This window comes from Necator americanus, chromosome IV, assembly GCF_031761385.1.
Source record: "Necator americanus strain Aroian chromosome IV, whole genome shotgun sequence".
Taxonomy (NCBI): Eukaryota; Metazoa; Nematoda; class Chromadorea; order Rhabditida; family Ancylostomatidae; genus Necator; species Necator americanus.
In genome coordinates this window covers 5,362,277-5,381,445 of record NC_087374.1, presented here as the reverse complement: position 1 = coordinate 5,381,445, position 19,169 = coordinate 5,362,277, and the positions used below count along the sequence as shown (strand labels likewise).

At 38.7% G+C, this 19,169-nt stretch overlaps 2 protein-coding genes across 3 annotated transcripts; both read left to right on the top strand.

Annotated features, from left to right (window-relative positions):
* Nucleotides 1-1,919: 1,919 nt before the first annotated feature.
* On the top strand, nt 1,920-2,523 carry RB195_000436 (uncharacterized protein; the record flags this gene model as incomplete). The annotated part of the gene is made up of 2 exons (XM_064196781.1): nt 1,920-2,015; nt 2,347-2,523. 2 exons carry the CDS (start codon nt 1,920-1,922, stop codon nt 2,521-2,523), a joined length of 273 nt encoding a protein of 90 aa, XP_064052662.1.
* A 2,656-nt stretch (nt 2,524-5,179) lies between these two features.
* On the top strand, nt 5,180-17,453 carry RB195_000435 (uncharacterized protein; the record flags this gene model as incomplete). 2 transcript variants are annotated; one of them, XM_064196779.1, is made up of 13 exons in its annotated part: nt 5,180-5,358; nt 5,560-5,694; nt 8,375-8,541; nt 9,765-9,919; nt 9,986-10,153; nt 12,079-12,145; nt 15,693-15,769; nt 15,915-16,063; nt 16,180-16,293; nt 16,647-16,721; nt 16,811-16,968; nt 17,055-17,206; nt 17,271-17,453. In XM_064196779.1, the coding sequence occupies 13 exons, from the start codon at nt 5,180-5,182 to the stop codon at nt 17,451-17,453; spliced, it is 1,779 nt and encodes a 592-aa protein (XP_064052660.1). The 2 variants fall into 2 exon arrangements, with proteins under 2 accessions (XP_064052660.1, XP_064052661.1); XM_064196780.1 differs by lacking the exons at nt 5,180-5,358; nt 5,560-5,694; nt 16,180-16,293 and having other exon boundaries at nt 8,385-8,541; nt 12,079-12,141; nt 15,689-15,769.
* Nucleotides 17,454-19,169: the final 1,716 nt, after the last annotated feature.

Below are 19,169 nucleotides of genomic sequence, written 5' to 3'. Positions count from 1 at the left end.
AATTCGTGATCGTTGAGGTTTTGGAATTGTTGATTATTATTATGACTTGGGGGCAGCCTATATAGTCATTAGTTTGTAACTGACCATATGTTTCGAATGACCTGTAACAGTGTTAGAGGTATAAAACAACGGACCTCTAACCGACTGCGCCACACCACATTTACTCTCTGGACATTTCAGCTGTTCTTTGTTTCTTCCCCAGAGACCTTTCTTTTTTCAATGTTTGCTCTATTCATTGTTTATTCCTCACGTTATAAATATTATTTGCAAGATATTTAGTGAGCTATAATGCTGATGACAGCTATAATGCTTTGAGAACTTTGAGGAGTTCACCTCTGATCTTCAGAATCCGGATTCCACTTATTTCCTAAACTTTGGTTTTCGAAACATCGGAAATCTTCCGTCTGTTATCGTTCCGAATCGATTTCCAATTTGTCCTTGAGAGGATAAAATTGATGGAGATGAAACCATCGGAAAATTTCCTTCTCAGTCGCCAGTACCCAGCATTATTTAGTTTGCTGACTCAAACTCAGTTCAATGGCGCAGCTGTTTGTTTCCAGAAACATTTTCAGCACTAAAACGAAAGAAAACGCGTTCCGGCGACGTGATGAGTTTAGAATTAGAGGGATTCTGAGAAGCGCTACGTCTTAAGGATTTTATTAAAATCGTTTAATAGCTGAAGTGAAGTAAGGATATTAGGGAATAACTTCATTTCCAGCAAAGAAGTTGCAAAGCAGAAGCAAAGTGTAATATATTCGTATTTAGATCTATGTAGAATAGAGGAATTCTGACACGGACATGTAATTCCTTGAAATGAACGAACTCGTGACCACCAACCACGATGATAAACCTCTAAACGTTTTTTTTGCTCTATGCATCCATAACGCTTACCAATGTAGAGTGCGGGTTTTTTTCCATCCGTAACGCTTCCAGGTTTGAAGTGTGGTTATCTCTACCTTTATGTCAGTGTTTTTAGTTAACAGCTCATGTACCGTACGTTTAAAAGTCTGTTCAGAGAATCACTAGCTCATTAAAAACAGAAAAGAACCAAAGAAGGATAGCACAGATTTTGCCGGACGAACAAAATGAAAATCAGAAAATTCAGCGATTTTTTTGGCATCGAACCACTCTTTCAACCTTTCTCTCAAAATTAAACTTTTCTTTCCCTATGTAGGCTCGTTCTTTTTTTCCGTTTTTTTTTTCTCGGAAAATTCCAACATTTCACCGGAAATGTGGATGTAGAATATTCGCTCTTTTTAACAAAGACTAAATAATAAATTAATTAAATAAGAATTAATAAGCGACAAATAAATAAACTAACTAACCGCTCTACTAGTTCTACGAGGCAACGTTTCTATCGAGAACAATCCGAGCACATCGCGCGCACAATCACGAATTCAGTTTTCACGCACGAGGCAATCCGACTATGACCAATAGATCAAAATTCGAAATTGGTTGCAACTAAGGTTTTAAAAGCAGCGTATCACAAAACTGACGAGGTGTTGAGGTCTTTATGGGCATGCGTAGAGATCAGGATGTAGATTATGAGTACTTTTCAGGACGTGGTCTCGTTCAATTCCCCTTAATCGTCCTGGAAAACAGCGTAGGAACCGCTTTAGTTCTTAGGAAGTGCATCCATTAGAAGGTCCCTTCTTTGTACACGCTACGGGTACTTCAGAAGCCTATCAGTTGGTTTTAGTTGAATTGGAGAGGAGACCTCACGTACCTCGTCGGAAAAAGCGCCGTTTACCAGGCCGTTTTTTAGGGAAATCAGAGGAAATTGAGCTGAGTAAAGGTCATATTCGTAACCTACATCCTGAACTCTATATTTGCCCTCGGAGACGCCAACATTGTCAATTTCTATGTCAATGTCAATATGTTGCCCTTAAGTGAAATGACATGGGAACAGCGAAGAGTGTATGACGTTGGAACGTCCACACGTTGCAACCGAAGTTGAACCTTTTGGCGACTGTACCACACTTCCCCCGAATACAGCCGATACAATCTTAAAATCTGTACTTTTTGCACTTTGAATCCAAGATCCGTAGCTGGAAAATTCAAATCTGACAATCTTCAAATCTGTGGTCTTTCAAAATTTTTTTGGGACTGAAATTTCCACTGAACGCCAATTGTTACATCACAGGCAGCACAAATGAATGTTATTATTATTAAAATTGTATTATTGGAATTATTAAAATGCTTATTATTATGTATTATTATTAAAACATTATTATTATTTACTACTATTATTATTACTATTATTATTATTATTATTATTATTATTATTATTATTATTATTATTATTATTATTATTATTATTATTATTATTATTATTATTATTATTAGTTATTATTATTATTATTATTATTATTATTATTATTATTATTATTGATGACTAGTGTTATTGTTTATTTTAAAACACTTTTTATTGTATTATTATTATTATTATTATTATTATTATTATTATTATTATTATTATTATTATTATTATTATTATTATTATTATCATTAAAATACGATTGAATGTGATTAGAATGTAATTGACGTGTATTATTAAAATTTTTACTAAACTAGAGACAACCGTCAAAGTCTCCTCTTTTGTTTCCTTTCATATTTCATATTTTGAAGCAGGAGATAACATTTTCCAATAGGCCATTGCAGGAAATCCTTAGTTTTTCCTTCGTACTCTGCAGAATTGTTGTCGACGCTGTGCATTTTCTCGCGGTTCGCTCATGTTTGCTTGATATTCCCCCTCCTCCTCCTCAAAAAAAAAGAAGAAAATGCATACGATGCAATATCGTTTAAGTTGTTTTGATGAGACATGTATGTATGTAGCTTTTTGTTGCCTCGAACAAGCATAGAATGTCATATGGATGTCTTTTGTTGCATCTCCATGTTCATAGGATCGGTTAGGAAAGTTTTGTTTGTTCTCTCCATCCAAAAAGTGCACAACACTTACCTTATGTTACATGAAAAGAAAAAATCCAGCAACTTTCACTACGAATGTAAATGTATCATTTACTTAACTTCTCAACGATTACTCCCGCTAGTACTTTGACAAAAAGAACGTTTATTTGCTCACCTAAAAAGGATTTTCTTAGCCTCCGGACGGGGGTCCTCATACATATGTTGACTTCCCATTATGAATCCGATCGTGTCGATTATTTGCGTTACTATTTGCGGGCGGCACACCAAAAGCCAAACGATCACGTTATGCGTTTATTCGCGAACTTTCGAAAGTGTTCCTCCTCTTAACGGTTTTTCTACTTCTCAACTTCTCGTTCAAGAATTTCAACTTTGATTCACAGAGAAAAAGAGGGAGAGAGAGAGGAATATCGTCGTAATTCATTGTGTCCTTATTCTGCGCTCCTTGTTCCTTATTCTGTAGGGTTCGGTGAAAAATCGGATCTAACAAAAACAAAACAAATCATCCAAAAGAAAGAAAAATTCGAACAAAATTTCCTTATTCTGTAGGGTTCGGTAGGAAAAATCGGATCCGGAATATTTAGGTTGAATGTCGTTCTCTTACCTGTATGAAAAGTGAAGAAAATATTAGATTGATGCATAAGTAATGGCTTTTTTGATCCACGTTGGAGAAAAAACTGTTCAGCGTTATGTCATGTGAATGACGTTATGTTTCTATGCTGTATTTTTTTTGTGCATGAGTTTGAATTTGAATTTGAAAAAAATCCTTATGCATCACTCTAATGCAACAGTTATCATTGTAACTTTTGTACCAAAAAAAGGTCTATAAACCTGATCTGATGCCTAAACGATTAGTATTTATTTGGATATTTATTATGTATATATTTAAAATATGCTAATTTTTATTTATTCGCCTTATAGAAGGGAACATATCAAGTCTAAAAATGTGAGAGTAAAAAACTTGAAGAAACAAAAATTGCTTACATCTGACCGTCGCGTTCTGATATTTCGGACGTATTCACCTTTTCCTCGCAGTTGTTATATTTTTATTTTGGTTTTTTCATTGAAGATTTCGTTGGGGAATCGGGAAGACTTCACCTGTAAATAGAAAGTGGATAAGAAATGTTCCCGATAACAAGGCTCCCTGTATTCCCTGTATGTATGAGGATTTCTGCACAGAAATCATAATCATTACGGGAATGATAATCATAATGATCATAATGATCATAATGATCGTGCTTTTTTTCCCTAAAAAAGCGTTGTTCTCTGTTGCTTTTTGGAGAAATCCATTTTTTTTTGCAAGAATCTCATCACAATATAAGGAATTGTAAGGGATTCATGCGTTAAGCACGTCTTTTCCTTGTAATTACTAGGTAGTGCTTCCAATTTTAGTCCATGTTACCGCATAATTCAATGGTTTCAAAAAAAATTGTTGGATTTTCATGCAGTTATCCCTGTTTTTTTACAGTCGTCAATCGTAGAGGCTATTTCATTGTACATTCAATTTTATTTCCATTTGTTTATATCGTTTTTCATCCTTCTTTATTCTTAAGTTCGTACAGTTTTATATTAAATTTTATTTTATAACAATAATGGGGCGGATGTGGTGTAGCGGTTAGAGGTTCCGCTTCCTGCACGATGGATCGAAAAAAAGATCGAGGTTCGAATCCGCCCTAGTGCTCACCAAGCCTTTCATCCCTCCGGGGTCGATAAATTTGTACCAGACTTGTTTGGGAGGATAAAAGCACTGACTTGACACTTCGGCCAGCCACCGCAAGTCATTGTATAGGCCAGATACACGTCCGTAAACCTCAAACGATTCAGAATTGAAGCGGACGTGGGGGCGCATCCCAAGCGGATTGATTAACGCCAGAAACTTTGTCCTTTATCCTTTTATAATAATGATTTTTTTGCTCTTTGGTATTGTGTTAAACGATAATTTGGAAGAGCTGTTTTTCATCCACCAAAAAAAAAACTGACAATTGTTTTCTGGATAATCCGATTTTTTCTATTACTTTTCAGCAATAGAAATAAGTTTTCTTACTTATTTTGTCCTTCTTTCCATTTTATTTCTTTTTCCAGCTAAGTTTAGTTATTTCTATTTCATTCCATTGCTTACTGTACAGTGGAAAAAGTTTCTTCCTAGAACCTGTTCAAATTCTCTAAGTAAGAACTCTACCTAGATTTACTACTCTTTACTACTATTTACTATTTATTTTTCTATCATTTTTCTACTATTTACTACTACTTTTAGATGACAATCAATTACAATTTGGCCGTCTCAACCTCGAAGCCATGGACACTATTCAAATTGTTGCTAAAATGGCGTGGAAGTATCTGGAAAGCAGTTATTCTGGAACTAGTAGTATGGCTAATGTTCTACGGAATTCTTAGCATCATCTATAGAACTGCATTAACACATGACCAACAAAAGTACGGGATAATAATTTCCATTCTTTCCACAGTTTATTGGATTATTATTATTTATTTATTATTATTTATTAGACAGACAATGATGTGAATTACTGTTCCATCTTGACAATAGTTCCATCTCGTTTTTTTTTTGGTTTTATGGCACACCTGAAGGTGTTTTCAATAAATAGATATATAAATGAATAAATAAATTACTTGTAGGACATTCGAGAGAGTGGTACAGTACTGTAATGCAAGACTCAACTACATTCCGTTGAACTTCATGTTAGGCTTCTTCGTCACAGCTGTTGTGAATCGATGGACGTACCTATATCAAATAATTGGATTCATAGATAAGTACGTTGATTTTCAATACCGCTTTTTTTCTTCTCACAAAAAAGTTGCAAAAATTACTGACTGTTACGTGTACTAGTCACACGGAGTGGACTTTTTATGATTGATTTTATTTTAGGAATCACTAGGGAATGCACAGGATTTAGACGATTGATTAAAAGTTGCATTTCAAAATCAGAAAATACGAATAAAATAAGAATAGTTAAGATTGGACAAATAAAAAAGTTTTTTTGACCTCATTCTATAAAGTTTTCTAAAAGCATCTACTGATGGTGGATGATTTTTCGCTCCATCTGCTTGTTACTTGGATTTTCTGGTTTTTTCGCCTCGTTATTTTTTCAAGAAAAAAACTGAGTGATAGCAGATTCCCGACAATCAGGTTCTCTTGGTATAGGAGAAATTGCGACTTAGACATACGAAGCGATTTAAACCTAGGATTAGGAGGTTATTTCAGAAAACTCTGCAAAATTCTTTAATTAATAACGGCTACACGTCCTAAAAATATGTCAAAAAATAAATGATAAATGAAATAATATAATAATAGTGTAAAAAAAAGTGAAATGATGGCCTAACAGACTTTCGTTTAAATTAATCGCAAAATTCTTATAGCTCTCTTTCACACACTGATTTGAGGTAGGTCTGTATCCTCAAGTCCCAAGTCATAGTAAAAACGACACCAAGAGCCCAGTGGATAAGAGGTCCGGCTGCGACAACACTATCAATAGTTCGAAACCGCCCTAGAGCCAACTAATCATTCAACTTTCTGGGAACGAGATGAATTTGTTCCAAATTTATCTAGAGAGATTAAAATATTGACTTTATACGTGAATTGGCCTCTGTAAGGCATTGTATAGGCTGCACACACGTTCATAGACCTAAAACGATTCTGAACTAAGGTTTTTTTTTTTTAGGTGAATCCCATAGAGATTGATCAACACCGTTCACTGTTATTATGTTTACTTTTTGGAATTTTATGACGAATTTTTGTTTGTTTGCTTGAATGTGTGTATGTGTCTACACTTTGTAGCTCGCTGTCTTTAACGTGAGATCAATTTCTACTAAACCTTCTCCACAGACATTCCAGAAACCACAACGATAGATTGTAAGCTAGTTTTCGCTTTAAAAAAACAAAATATATGTTGCAGTAAGAGTCAAAATTTTCTTCTCGATTTTTTTTTGTTGATTCTAAGAGATTTCTGCTGTATTGGATTGTCTGCCTATTTTTTAAAGAAAGCATATCCTTTTCAACTTTATAGTATCTCAATCACATATTGATTATATTCATTAATACATCGATCAATCGACGATGTGCTCAAAATCATAATGAGAGCCTAGCATAGTGTTTCATCTTCCCAGGGGAAAAGTTACAGTCCCCTGGGACCAGAACCTGGGTGGCTGAGGCCCCGAAGAACGACGAAACAGCGGATTTGAGGTCAGCTGATCCTCCGAGTGAAATCGAACACAGTGAAAGACGTTCATTTTGAATACATATGTACATCGAAGCATCATCAATGTGTGATTAGAAGAAAAACTATGAAATTTTAAATGGAAGAAGGGTATGCTCGTGTAAAAAAAAGTAAATAGCCAACCTAATAGGTTTACTACAACCTATATCTGTGTTAAATCCATGAAAGTTGGTAATCATGGACGACCAGACATCTGTGAAACTCTCACCCAATTCGTTATGAATATGAGGTTTTCTAGGCGTGGGAAAAAGTGCATAGAAATCAATAAACCGATCGCGTCAGTATTTTTGCATAAGGAGATTATCATATTCGTAATCAGCATGCGCTAAAATCCATACAGCGAAGAAGAAGAAAAAGCGATTGTTCTGGAAGGTTCTGGAACGATCCTATAATTTTGTGGGCATTCCTCGTTCCTGCCTGAATTGCTGTAATTATGGTGTTAGAGAACCGAGCAAAATATAAAAAATGACGCTTTTACCTATATTCCTCGGAGCGTAACCTCTCCATCACTTTCAACTAATTGATCTTTGATTTGCACGAGTTCGGGCTCCTGCTTTCTCGAGGAGAATTATAGAATCGCTTTTACTTTCGAAGATCTTGGCAAAAACCCTGCTGTTTGGTGGATGATCCTGCTCTTGTATCCTTTATGGGATCAGTAGAAGATAATGTGCCTAGCGTTAATCATTCCGCTTGAGATGCTCCAAGGTTTTCACATCAATTCTGGATCGCTTGAGATTTATGAACTCCTGCCTAGCCTAAAAATCACTTGCGAGAGTAAGTCGCAGTTCTGAGTCAGTATTTTTATCCTCCCAGATGGACAGAACCAGCGGTCGATGGTGCAATCACAACGGAACTTCATACCGAGTGCGCTACGCCGGGCGGCTCTATCCTTGATTTGTTAAAATCAACTGGCACTGTAAAAAGTACTAACTTTTCTGTGGGAAAATCTCCGAATTTTACGTAAATATATATATATCAGAAACTGATTCGAAACTAGGGAGAAAATCACTTGGAAGCGTAGCTTTTTTGGCGTGATCAATTCGGAAAAAGTTTGATCATAAGCCATCGTCATAGCGCCTATTATTGTATCTCAGATTATTGCCTCTTAAAATGTTGTAAGCGTGCTTTTTCTTTTAAAACATCTGACAATAACAACAAAACAAGAAGACGTTTGTACTCACAAGTTGCTTGATGCGTTAATCAAGGAAAAATTACAGTATTGGTCTCATGACAGCCGAGTATGTGCGTGGTAGAAGTGAGTTGGCTCGAATGTATCGAAGAAATATCGTGCGATACTGTGAGCTGGCACAAGTGCTGGTATTCCGAGACATCAGCATGCGAACCCGAAGGCGATTCCCAACCTTGGACACAGTGGTTGCAGCAGGTATTTTTCAAATCTTCATGTCAATATTATTAATTTATTTTGTTTGTCTATTTCTTTGGAAAAAAAAACTGAAAAATCAACTTCTCAAAGGCAATCACATAGCAATTCCTGCCAGAAGAAAATAGTTAAAGAGTGTGTAATAAAATGTCTGGCGTTTTGTCATTCCGCTTGGGATGTTCACTTCAATTCAGAATCGTTTGAGGTTTACGAACGTGTATCTGGTCGATACAATGACTTGCGGGGCTAGCCGATATGTCAAGTCAGTGTTTTTATCCTCCCAGACAAGTCTGATACCAATTTATCGACCCCGGAAGAATGAAAAGCTCGGTGAGCACTAGGGCGGATTCGAAACTCCGATCAATCGTGCAGGAAGCGGAACCTCTTACCGACTGCGCTACACCGGCCAATAAAATACAGTAGTTATCAAGAAGCATTCTCAGTAGCGAAAATAATTAGGAGTTTGACCTAGTATCTCTGACCACTGGATTTTTTTCTGAAATTAGTATTTAAAATCTTATCTATAATATAATATTTATTTCTCTATTTGGAAACCTAGGCCCTGTTTGCTCTCATTGTGCCAGCATTTTCTGGCATTAGTGATCTGTCACCTCAAATACACTTCTATCACTCCCGTTTGGCACTTCTCTGCAGCATTCTTGTTAACCTGGCCCGTAGGAGAGGAGACACATAGAGTTCATCACACGTACATATCCAGACCTTTATGGTATGCAGACGTAAATCACTTATTGTTTATTGTTTCTATTTATTTCTATATTTATGTTTCCACGTGAGGGCAGGTGTGGAGCAATCGGTTAGAGGTCCCGTGTAGCTACAAGGAGCTCTAACTTTCCCGATGCTCTAACTTACTTTTTTCTCTTAGTAACTTAAGTTTACATACAATAGATCCTCTAAGACTAGGGGCTCTTAGAGCCCCATTTGATTTGATTATTTACTGCGAGAAATAAGGGCGCCATTGAGTGCCCTTCAAAAACACTGTCATGACACATCGGCTGTCCTATGGAAGTCATTGTATAGGCTAGCCATGGGTTCCAAAATCTCAACGATTACGAATTGCAGTAAAAATCCGTTGGCACATCCCAACCGGAATGATCAGCGCCAGACACTTCATTCTTTTACATCTATGTTTTGCCGATGACCAAAAAATTGCTGAAAATAATGGGTCGATAACTATTTCTATACAGTTTTATAAGATAAGTTACCAGGTTTCATGATGCCTCACGAAAAGGAACGTTTTGACGAGATTCAGTACCGTTACTCGAAGTACTGGGTCCCTTTCCAATGGGCGCTCGCGCTCACCTACGATGCACGAAAACGAGGCCTCATAGAAAGTGACTACTATCAAGTGGTAGTACAAGAGGTATTCATTTTATATTCATATATTTGTGCATTTGCCTTTTTCACTGGCACACAATGTTGCTTACAGGAAATTAAAAAATTTCGTACTGGTCTCGCATGGATTTGTAACTACGATTGGGTCCCAATACCAATTATGTATCCACAATTGGTTTGTTTAGCTGTTCACACATACTTCATAGTGTGCTTATTGGCCAGACAATACATTATTTCGGAGAATTCGAATAAGAAAACGGAGGTGATAACAATCCCTTAATAATCCTTAATGTTTAGTCCTTACTGTAGTTGATATGCATCATTCACACAACTGTAAATTAAAGGCATCACCACACGAATCTGAGGTGGTACGGATTTCAGGTGGAGTATTCGTATACAGCATAGTAAATTATGGAGAGGGGGTGATTCCGTACATTTCTTCCTAATTGCCGTAAAAAACGGCCCGGAAGATACGGCTTCGGGCGTTCTGGTGCGCTATTTTCTACAAGGAGTTCGACTGGAGCGCGCCAGCCTTGTGCACGCGCCGCAACTTCCGGGCCGTTTTTTACGGCAGTTAGGAAGAAATGGACAGATAATTCGTGTACGGATACGATCCCGTACACGAATATTCCACCTGAAATTCGTACCACTCAATTTCATGGGGTGATGCCTTTAAAATTGTAATTAATTTGCTCTAATTACGCCTTTAAATTTATTTCGGTCGCTTGTGTGGAAAATCGCAACGCGCCATCGATTTCCACATCCATGCGATCACTTTCAATGACTAATCCTCAACCAAAAATAGATAAGATTAAACGAAATGGACGCTCAAGTTTTGAGCGTAATACCTCGTTAAATTTGCAAAATGAGACTTTTTACATCAAGCAAACAACTTCCCCCAAAATGCTGCTCTCTGTCGTTCGGAGTAAGCTCTTCTCTTAGACTTATCACACTTCTACACAACTAACTGCTTATCAAATAGTGGGGATGTGTTGAAATTTTGAATTTTCTCCCTCTGGTCCTCTTGTAGTTTGTGATTTGATCCCGTTTCTATTAGTTTATTTATATTACACTCTTGGTACACTTATACCGTAGCCGGTAAGAGGTTCCTCTCCGATTGTACAGCCGATGGTTCGAATCCGTTATAAACCAAATCAAGCCTTTTATTCCTCCTGAGTCGATAAATTGTTACAAGACTTGTCTAAGAGGATAAAAGCACTGACTTATCACATCGAGTAGCTCTCGGAAGTAATTGTATAGGCTACACACGCACTCGTAAGACTCAAACGATTCTGAATTGAAGTCAAACTCGTAGGCGCATCCCCATGGAGATCGATTAGTGCATTTTATCTTTTATCCTTCATATTATGCTGTTACGAGAAAAAAATTTATAATTTTCACCGCGTCGTGGGACTTTCTTTCTGTGAGGAAGCCTTTATTTTCAAATATTTCCTATACTCTTAAAAACAGTTCCGCTTAGTAGATCACCACTATGCTTCTACTGTTGGTCGGTACTAAGTCACGTTTTCTATGGATGCCTTCAGAGCACAGGTGTAGTACCGAAATTTTCCCATTCTCAGTGAGGCTGGTGGAGCTTCGTCCCAAACAATTAAATTTGTCCACAAGCGCTGTTCATACATTGTATGAAGGAGAATCTGCGCTATTCTAGTCTGTTAAAGGCATCACTCCACGAATTTGGGGTGGTACGGGTTTCAGGTGGGTTATGCCTACACGGAGTCGTAGATTATTAGGAGAAGGGTGATTCCGTCTATTTCCTGTAAAATTTTTTTTTCCTTTTTCCTTCCCGTAAAAAACGGCCCTGAAGATAGCGAGCTTCGAGCGCTCCGGCGCGCTATTTTCTACAAGGAGTTCGATCGGAGCGCGCCAGCCTTGTGCATGCGCCGCATCTTCCTGGCGGTTTTTTACGGGAATTAGGAAGAAAAGGACGGAATCACCCTCCTATCCATAATATATGACGACCCCATATAGGAACTGTCCACTTAAAATCCGCACCACCCCAGATTCGTGCGGTGATGCCTTTAAGGTGTACGTGCATGTGCCTGTGTGCACGTGCACATATATATCTGCATTTGTATGTGTACGCAGTTTTGTGGATGATGCAAAACGCGCTGCATATTTTTTTGTGATATGATATGTATGATTATGTGTCCAACTTTTAGATTTCAGGTTGACTTGTACTTTCCTATCATGTCTACACTACAGTTTATATTCTACATGGGATGGATGAAGGTAGGTGATTCTAAAGAAACCGAGTAAATATCATGTTACTGCTTCAATAATTGTTTTCTTTAGTAGAGCCGTACACGAGGTTGTTATAGTCCTTTATTCATGGCTAACGTTTCGGCAATATCGCCTTCTTCAGAGCCTGAAAGGGGTGAAATCGAACGTGACTAATCCGATCAAACGCCTTATCCGCCCAACAAAGAAAGTCCTACGTTAACCGTTGGGTCTCATAGCTATCCGTGAAAAAAAAATTTAGCATCAGCTGACTATCCTGCCACTGCTAGATACCTGATGTGAGGTGACTAGCGCAATCAAATATCAACCTTAAATAAGGCGCGAGTTCCCGCGTAATGGAGAGGCATTCCTCTTTGCGATTCATTTTTGGACTCTTGGAGTGGATCCAAAAGCCTCCAGAGCCTTGCGCGCCGCAATGCTGGTTCGCGCGCCAAAATCGTGATCTTAACTTCAAAATCTTCTCCGTTATGACGCCGCACCCTGTGACCACCCAATGCGTGGAGTATGATTTCTTTGCCGTCCAGGTGTTCTTTGATTCGAATACATAGTGGTCTAGCTGTTTCTCCTATGTATTCGTCACCACACTGTACACAGCAAATCATATAAACAACACATGAACTATGCAATCACCCTCGTTGTTATCCGGCATATTTTACACTCCGGTGTCGTCAAATACGATCATATAGGCGATTACGAATGAGTATTTGCTTAAGGTTACTAGGGGGAGCTCCACGATGGTGACAGATTCTTCAAGTTTAGCTTTCCTCAGACACCGCCGAATAGCAGCGCTAACCTCATCGGAAATAAATGGTCACAAAAGGGTACTTTCCCATACCAGATTTATTTCGGGTTTGTGCTCTTTTGTGATAGACCGCATAGGTGTGTAGCCGTTACTGACCGCAATTTTCCTAGCAAGCTCGATAGATTCTCGTCTTTCTTCTCTTCCAGTGCAAACGGAGGTGGCCGTGCGAAACATGTTTCGTACTACCGACCTTTTAACTTGTGTGGGATGGGCAGAAAGAAAGTGAACTAAGATATTTTTATTACTGGGTTTGCGGTACCACTTTGTCCTGTGCGTTCTGTTTGAAATATGCACTTGGACGTTAAGGAAGGGTAACCATTCTCCTTTGGGCTTATCCCGAGTGAACTTTATATACTCCGACTGCTCATTTAAAATCTTGAAACAGTTGTCCATCTCTGCTTGAGACGAACAGACAAGGAAACAGTCGTCGATATATCGGCAATATAGCAAAGGTCGTGTTTCCCAAATCGTGTCAACGAATCTGTCACCATCGTGGAGCTCCCCCCTAGTAACCTTAAGCAAATACTCATTCGTAATCGCCTATATGATCGTATTTGTACGACACCGGAGTGTAAAATATGCCCGGATAACAACGAGGGTGATTGCATGAGTTCATGTGTTGTTTATATGATTTGCTGTGTACAGTGTGGTGACGAATACATAGGGAAACAGCTAGACCACTATGTATTCGAATCAAAGAACACCTGGACGGCAAAAGGAAATCATGTGACTCCACTGCATTGGGTGGTCACGGGTGCGGCGTCATAACGGAGAAGATTTTGAAGTTAAGATCACGATTTTGGGCGCGAACCTAGCATTGCGGCGCGCAAGGCTCTGGAGGCTTTTTGGATCCACTCCAAGAGTCCAAAAATGAATCGCAAGAGGAATGCCTCTCCATTACGCGGGAACTCGGCCTTATTTAAGGTTGATATTTGATTGCGCTAGTCACCTCACATCGGTATCTAGCAGTGGCAGGATAGTCGCTGATGCTAAGGTACGATGTTTTCTTTCACGATAGCTATGAGACCCAACGGTTAACGTAGGACTTTCTTTGTTGGGCGGATAAGGCGTTTGATCGGATTAGTCACGTTCGATTTCCCCTTTCGGCTCTGAAGAAGGCGATATTGCCGAAACGTTAGCCACGAATAAAGGACTATAACAACCTCGTGTACGGCTCTACTAAAGAAAACAATTATTGAAGCACTAACATGCCGAGGTTCATCGAAAGTCGCACATGGAGACTATCATGTTACTATTAACTCTTTTTCTTTCTGTTTATGTACGTATATACGATCCTATGCATAAATGTGTGTTTAGCGCTGCGCCAAGGTGCAATGCTTCAAAAAGTTAACCTGAAAATTATTGTCGGTCATACGAAAAGGTAGTTAAGAAATGAGATACAATGGGTTGATGAATAAGTCGTTTTTTAAAGTGAAAAATGCACATAGGAGTGGAAAGTGTTTTTAAAATGTTATATATCTCTTACTGGTGAGCGGGTGTGGCGCAGTCGGTTAGAGGTCCATTGTAGCCACACGGTCGAGGGTTCAAAACCGTCCTAGTGCAAACCAAGCCTTTCATTCCTCCGGGGTCGATAAATTGGTACCAGACTTGTCTGAGAGGATAAAAGCACTGACTTCATCATCGGCTGGCTCCCGCAAGTCGTTGTATAGGCCAACACGCGTTCCAAAACCTCAACCATTACGAATTCCAGTACAACGCATTGGCGCATCCCAAGTGGATTGATACGCCAGTGACTTTATCCTTTTTTATCCTTTATATCCCTTACTAGAGAATTTCTCACTCTGCAAGAAAGCCCTGTTTGGATTTTCTAATTTTATTAATTCCCTTTTGTTCAATATATTAACCTAGCATAATCTTTTCGTGTGTAGATCTCAACGTCGTCAATTTCGTGGCGTGCTGCTTTTAAGAAAGCTCGAGTTACCAGCACAAGCTTGGAAGAAAAATTCTCAGAGATACTTTTTTCATGGCTTCTCCAAGTAATTATAGTAGCACAAATTATATAGAATTGGTGCTGTTAGTCACCTTTTTTATATCATTCTGTCAATATTATGATTTATCGAACCTGATCAGTGCAACGAATGAATGAATGAATGTACTACGTACGTATGTACACCGGTAATATAACTTGAACGTCGCAGACGCTGTGTACACTATCACCTACTAAAAGCTAGGAAATTTTCCTTGGAATCCTTGGATCCTCGAAATCCTTGGATGTTGACTTAAGAATGATGTCTTGTGAACTCTTACGACGAAGTTCAAAGTAAAGTTCATTCACCTCTGTTTTACTGCAACGAATTACGCCAATTACATTATTTTGCTGAAAAGCTGATTGAAAGCAGTGACATCTATGAGCAGCTACGGAACTTCTGTACGAAGAACAGATAATTCCTTGACGCCTTAAAAAGGCTGCGTCAATTTCTTCACTTAAGGTAGTTTTGTTTCTCTTCAATACAAGGTAGCACGACAATATAGTGATGTTATCCAATTACGTTATTCCATTTAAAAAAAAACATGAAGAGCAAAAGAGAAGATGAAACACTTGAAGCATGTTTCTTTCGTCTTGATGTCAGGGAGAAGAAACGTTTAGATAATTTTTTATTTATGCACTAATGACTAAACAACTTCTAAGATTTACAGAGAAGAGAAAAATTTCGAAAAACAGTCCCATTTTGGCATAGAAGGTAACTGTTTCAAAACTGATAGAAACTGTTTTAGGTAGCCGAGGCAATGTTGAATCCGTTCGGTGAAGACGACGATGACTTTGAATGCAATGCTCTCATTGATAGAAATATTACCGTATGTCAATTCTACACTCTAACTACTTCTGGAAAACAAAAAAAAAATTGAAAAATGTCATTTTAGAAAATTTTTTGAACGCTTTTAAAAACACTACTTATCTTTTGAAGCAATCGTTTTCGCCTGTGTAGATGGATAATTCCAGATGGTGTTGATGATGGTCGACCAGGGTTACGACAGGCCGCCTGATCTAAAAAGAGATCCATTTTGGGACGAGGAGGTGGAACCTTTGTATTCGGAAGAGTCAGCGAAAATTCCTAATAATCAACTGAAAGGTTCGGTCAGTGAAGTGAGGTTAGTTTTGCGGAAGCAGGACTTATCCATAGATTTCAATCTTGGTTCGAATTACTAGGGTATTTGCTAGAAAGATCCTCATATTTCAAGAAATATGTTCATTATTCACGATATAGATTGCCCGAACACGTGCAGGAAATAAGAATGGTACCGCACTATGACGATCGCGATCCACTAATTTCCAATTCTCCAACTTTACGGAGAAGAGTTAGTGTTGTTCCTGTCAACCAGTAAGTTTCTGTTGCTTAAAGGCATCACTCCACGAATCTGGGGAATCTAGAGTAATCGTACACGGAATCGTATATTATTGAGAGAAGGGTGATTCCGTTCATTTCTTCCTAATTGCCGTAGAAAACGGCCCCGAAGATACGGCTTCGAGCGTTTCGGCGCACTATTTTCTACAAGGAGTTCGATTGGAGCGCGCCAGCTCGATTGGAGCCTTGTGCGACGCCGAAGCCCCGACCTTCCGGGCCGTTTTCTACGTCAATTAGGAAGAAATGGACGTAATCACCCTCCTCTCCATAATCTACTGGAGCGATGCCTTTAAACGAAGGCAAAATGAAGCTCTTACCGACCGATTTAGGCAAGAACGTCGACAAAGTCGGCCATCTATTGGTTCACTGGAGATGTTTAGGAGTTTTAAGAATAAAGTTGGAAGGTACTCTTTTTATTCTACATAGATGGATGGAATAGTTGCCACAGTACTGCACTCACAACTCATAAATTTTGAGCAACTTTTTTTTTGAGGTCCCTCTCTCGCGGACAGATCTATGACGAAGAACAACCCCGAAAAACAGTGTCTCACGGGCATCTTCCGATCCTTGACCAACGTGGAGCCGTGAAAACGGAAGAAAATAATTCAACCGGAGAAAAATCGTTCAGCAATGCTGCATTCATTGATAGTCGTTAGTTTTACTCACTTCCAGTTCTTTTAGTAGAACTGTATTAGTTATCCGGAATATATTGATTATTTATTTTTATTTTTCTTTAGAAGAAGATGTCAACGCGTCGCCAGAAACAAACAAAACTGTGAAGGAAGTTAGAAAATCGTCATCTACGACTAATCTAAAATCTCCACACGATTTTCAACATCACGTTCTTGACGATGTGTTGGAGGAAAATGAAGAAGAAATGAACATGAAGGTTAGAATGCAAAAAAAAAACGTAAGAATGATAATGATGAAATATAATTGGTGTTTTTTTTTAGACAATACGGAAAAGAAGTTCAGTGGGAAACGCTGGAAATGAGGAAGGAACAAATTTTGGCGTCCTTGCTAGCATGGCAGATGAGACAAGGATATCCTTGGAACCATCGGCAGATGATGAAAATGAGCCTACAGAGAAAAGAAAAAGCAAAGAATTCTTTATTGGACAAGATAACCAAGGCTGAGAACTACCGTAACTGGTATCTAGTGTGGTGATTTGATTTTGAGGGTGAATTTGTACAACATAATTCATTGTTTCCCATTTGTTTTTCGTGGACGATGCTTTTCCACGCTGCTCAAAATTTTCCGAGTCTTGGTGCTCCTTACAACCTCAATCCAAGAAGCTAGCTCCGTAAACAATCTATGTCAGCCGCCGCATATGGGTGTATACTATGTTCCCAATTGATGTCAGATACTACTTGTTCAGCCAATAATGGAATTATGGCTACATTGTTTATCATTTTACCACCTGTGCTTTGTTTACAAACACCAGTATTACTTAATTAAGTTCATAGCAGGTTTATTTCCAGCTCAAACCCTCCAACTCCTTATTCCTAGGAAACACTAAGGTGTGAAACATTTTTTTTAACACTTTTTTGTACATATAGAATTTTTTATGATTGTTGTTTGTCCAGTGTTGAAGTAGTATTCTTCACCCACTACTTAAACATCAAAAAAGTCATGTGTAACATTTTATAAAATAAAGAAATCTTGGTCTGATATGTGAGTAATTGGGTAGAGATAACGGAGCATCCGGATCTCAGAATAAAAAAGACATCACAAAGAAAAAGATAGAGGCTAGAATTGAAAAGGTGGACAAGACGACTGTTAATTGTTGAATATGACGTTAACATTGCAAAAGCCGTACCTACAAGAAAAATTGACACATAGTGAATTAAAGGCAGTGTATCCACGAAATTGATGTAACGTGGAAACTTAATGGAAAACATAAAGTTCAGAATGCGAATTATGAATATGACCCGATCAGACAAAAAGTCTCCTAGAGAACGTAGGAATAACGTTTGTTCCTACGAGGTAGAATGCGCCTCCTTGCACACGCTCCGGTGTCCCTGGCAGCCTATTTATTGGTTCCATTCTGAACAGGCTGGTGAGGAGACCTCATTTATCTTTGACTGCTCGCTCGTGGACGCGACGCGCACACAACAATAAAGCGTAATCACGTACCTCGTAGGAACAAACGCTGTCTCCCGCGCCATTTTACAGGTCAAGCAGGAAAGATTGAGCGGCGTTCATATTCATGATCTACCCCCCGAACTTTATGCTTTCCATCAGGTTCGCATACTAGGTCAATTTCGTGATACGATGCCCTTAACTCCTCTTTTATTCCCGGGATACTTATTTTGGTCACATTTTGCCAGAAAGTACAGCTTACGTTTTCTCGTTAATAACGCTAACGATCTATATCGTATAAGGTTAAGTGCATGGGCTGCTTAACATAGTAAAGTGTGCTAGAATAGGTGTAATTACGCACTTCTTAAAGAAGTGATACACCTGATATGGTGTTGAGAATATTTGCCCAGGTTCTTTTGTTTTAATTTTCTTGCGATAAAAATTCCGTCCTTCAACGTCGGATTAGATAAATGGGATTGAGCAAAAGAGATCAGGCTTATTTGACAGACGGTTGTGATTTTCCATGTTCTAGCTAGTAAGTTGAGCCGTCAAAACGACATAAAGCACGGATCGCGTAAGCGGCTGCGCTCGAAGCGGCGCGGTAGAGCGTACCGGTTGGAATCGTGTAAGGATCCTTGCTACCGCCACCCATCTCTGCAGTTCGCCATGGTTCAACCTCGATTCCAACCGCTGTCTCCACCGCACCGCTTACCCAACTGTCCGAGATTCATGTCGTTTTGACCCGAGTATAGATCCCTTCCACTAACTGT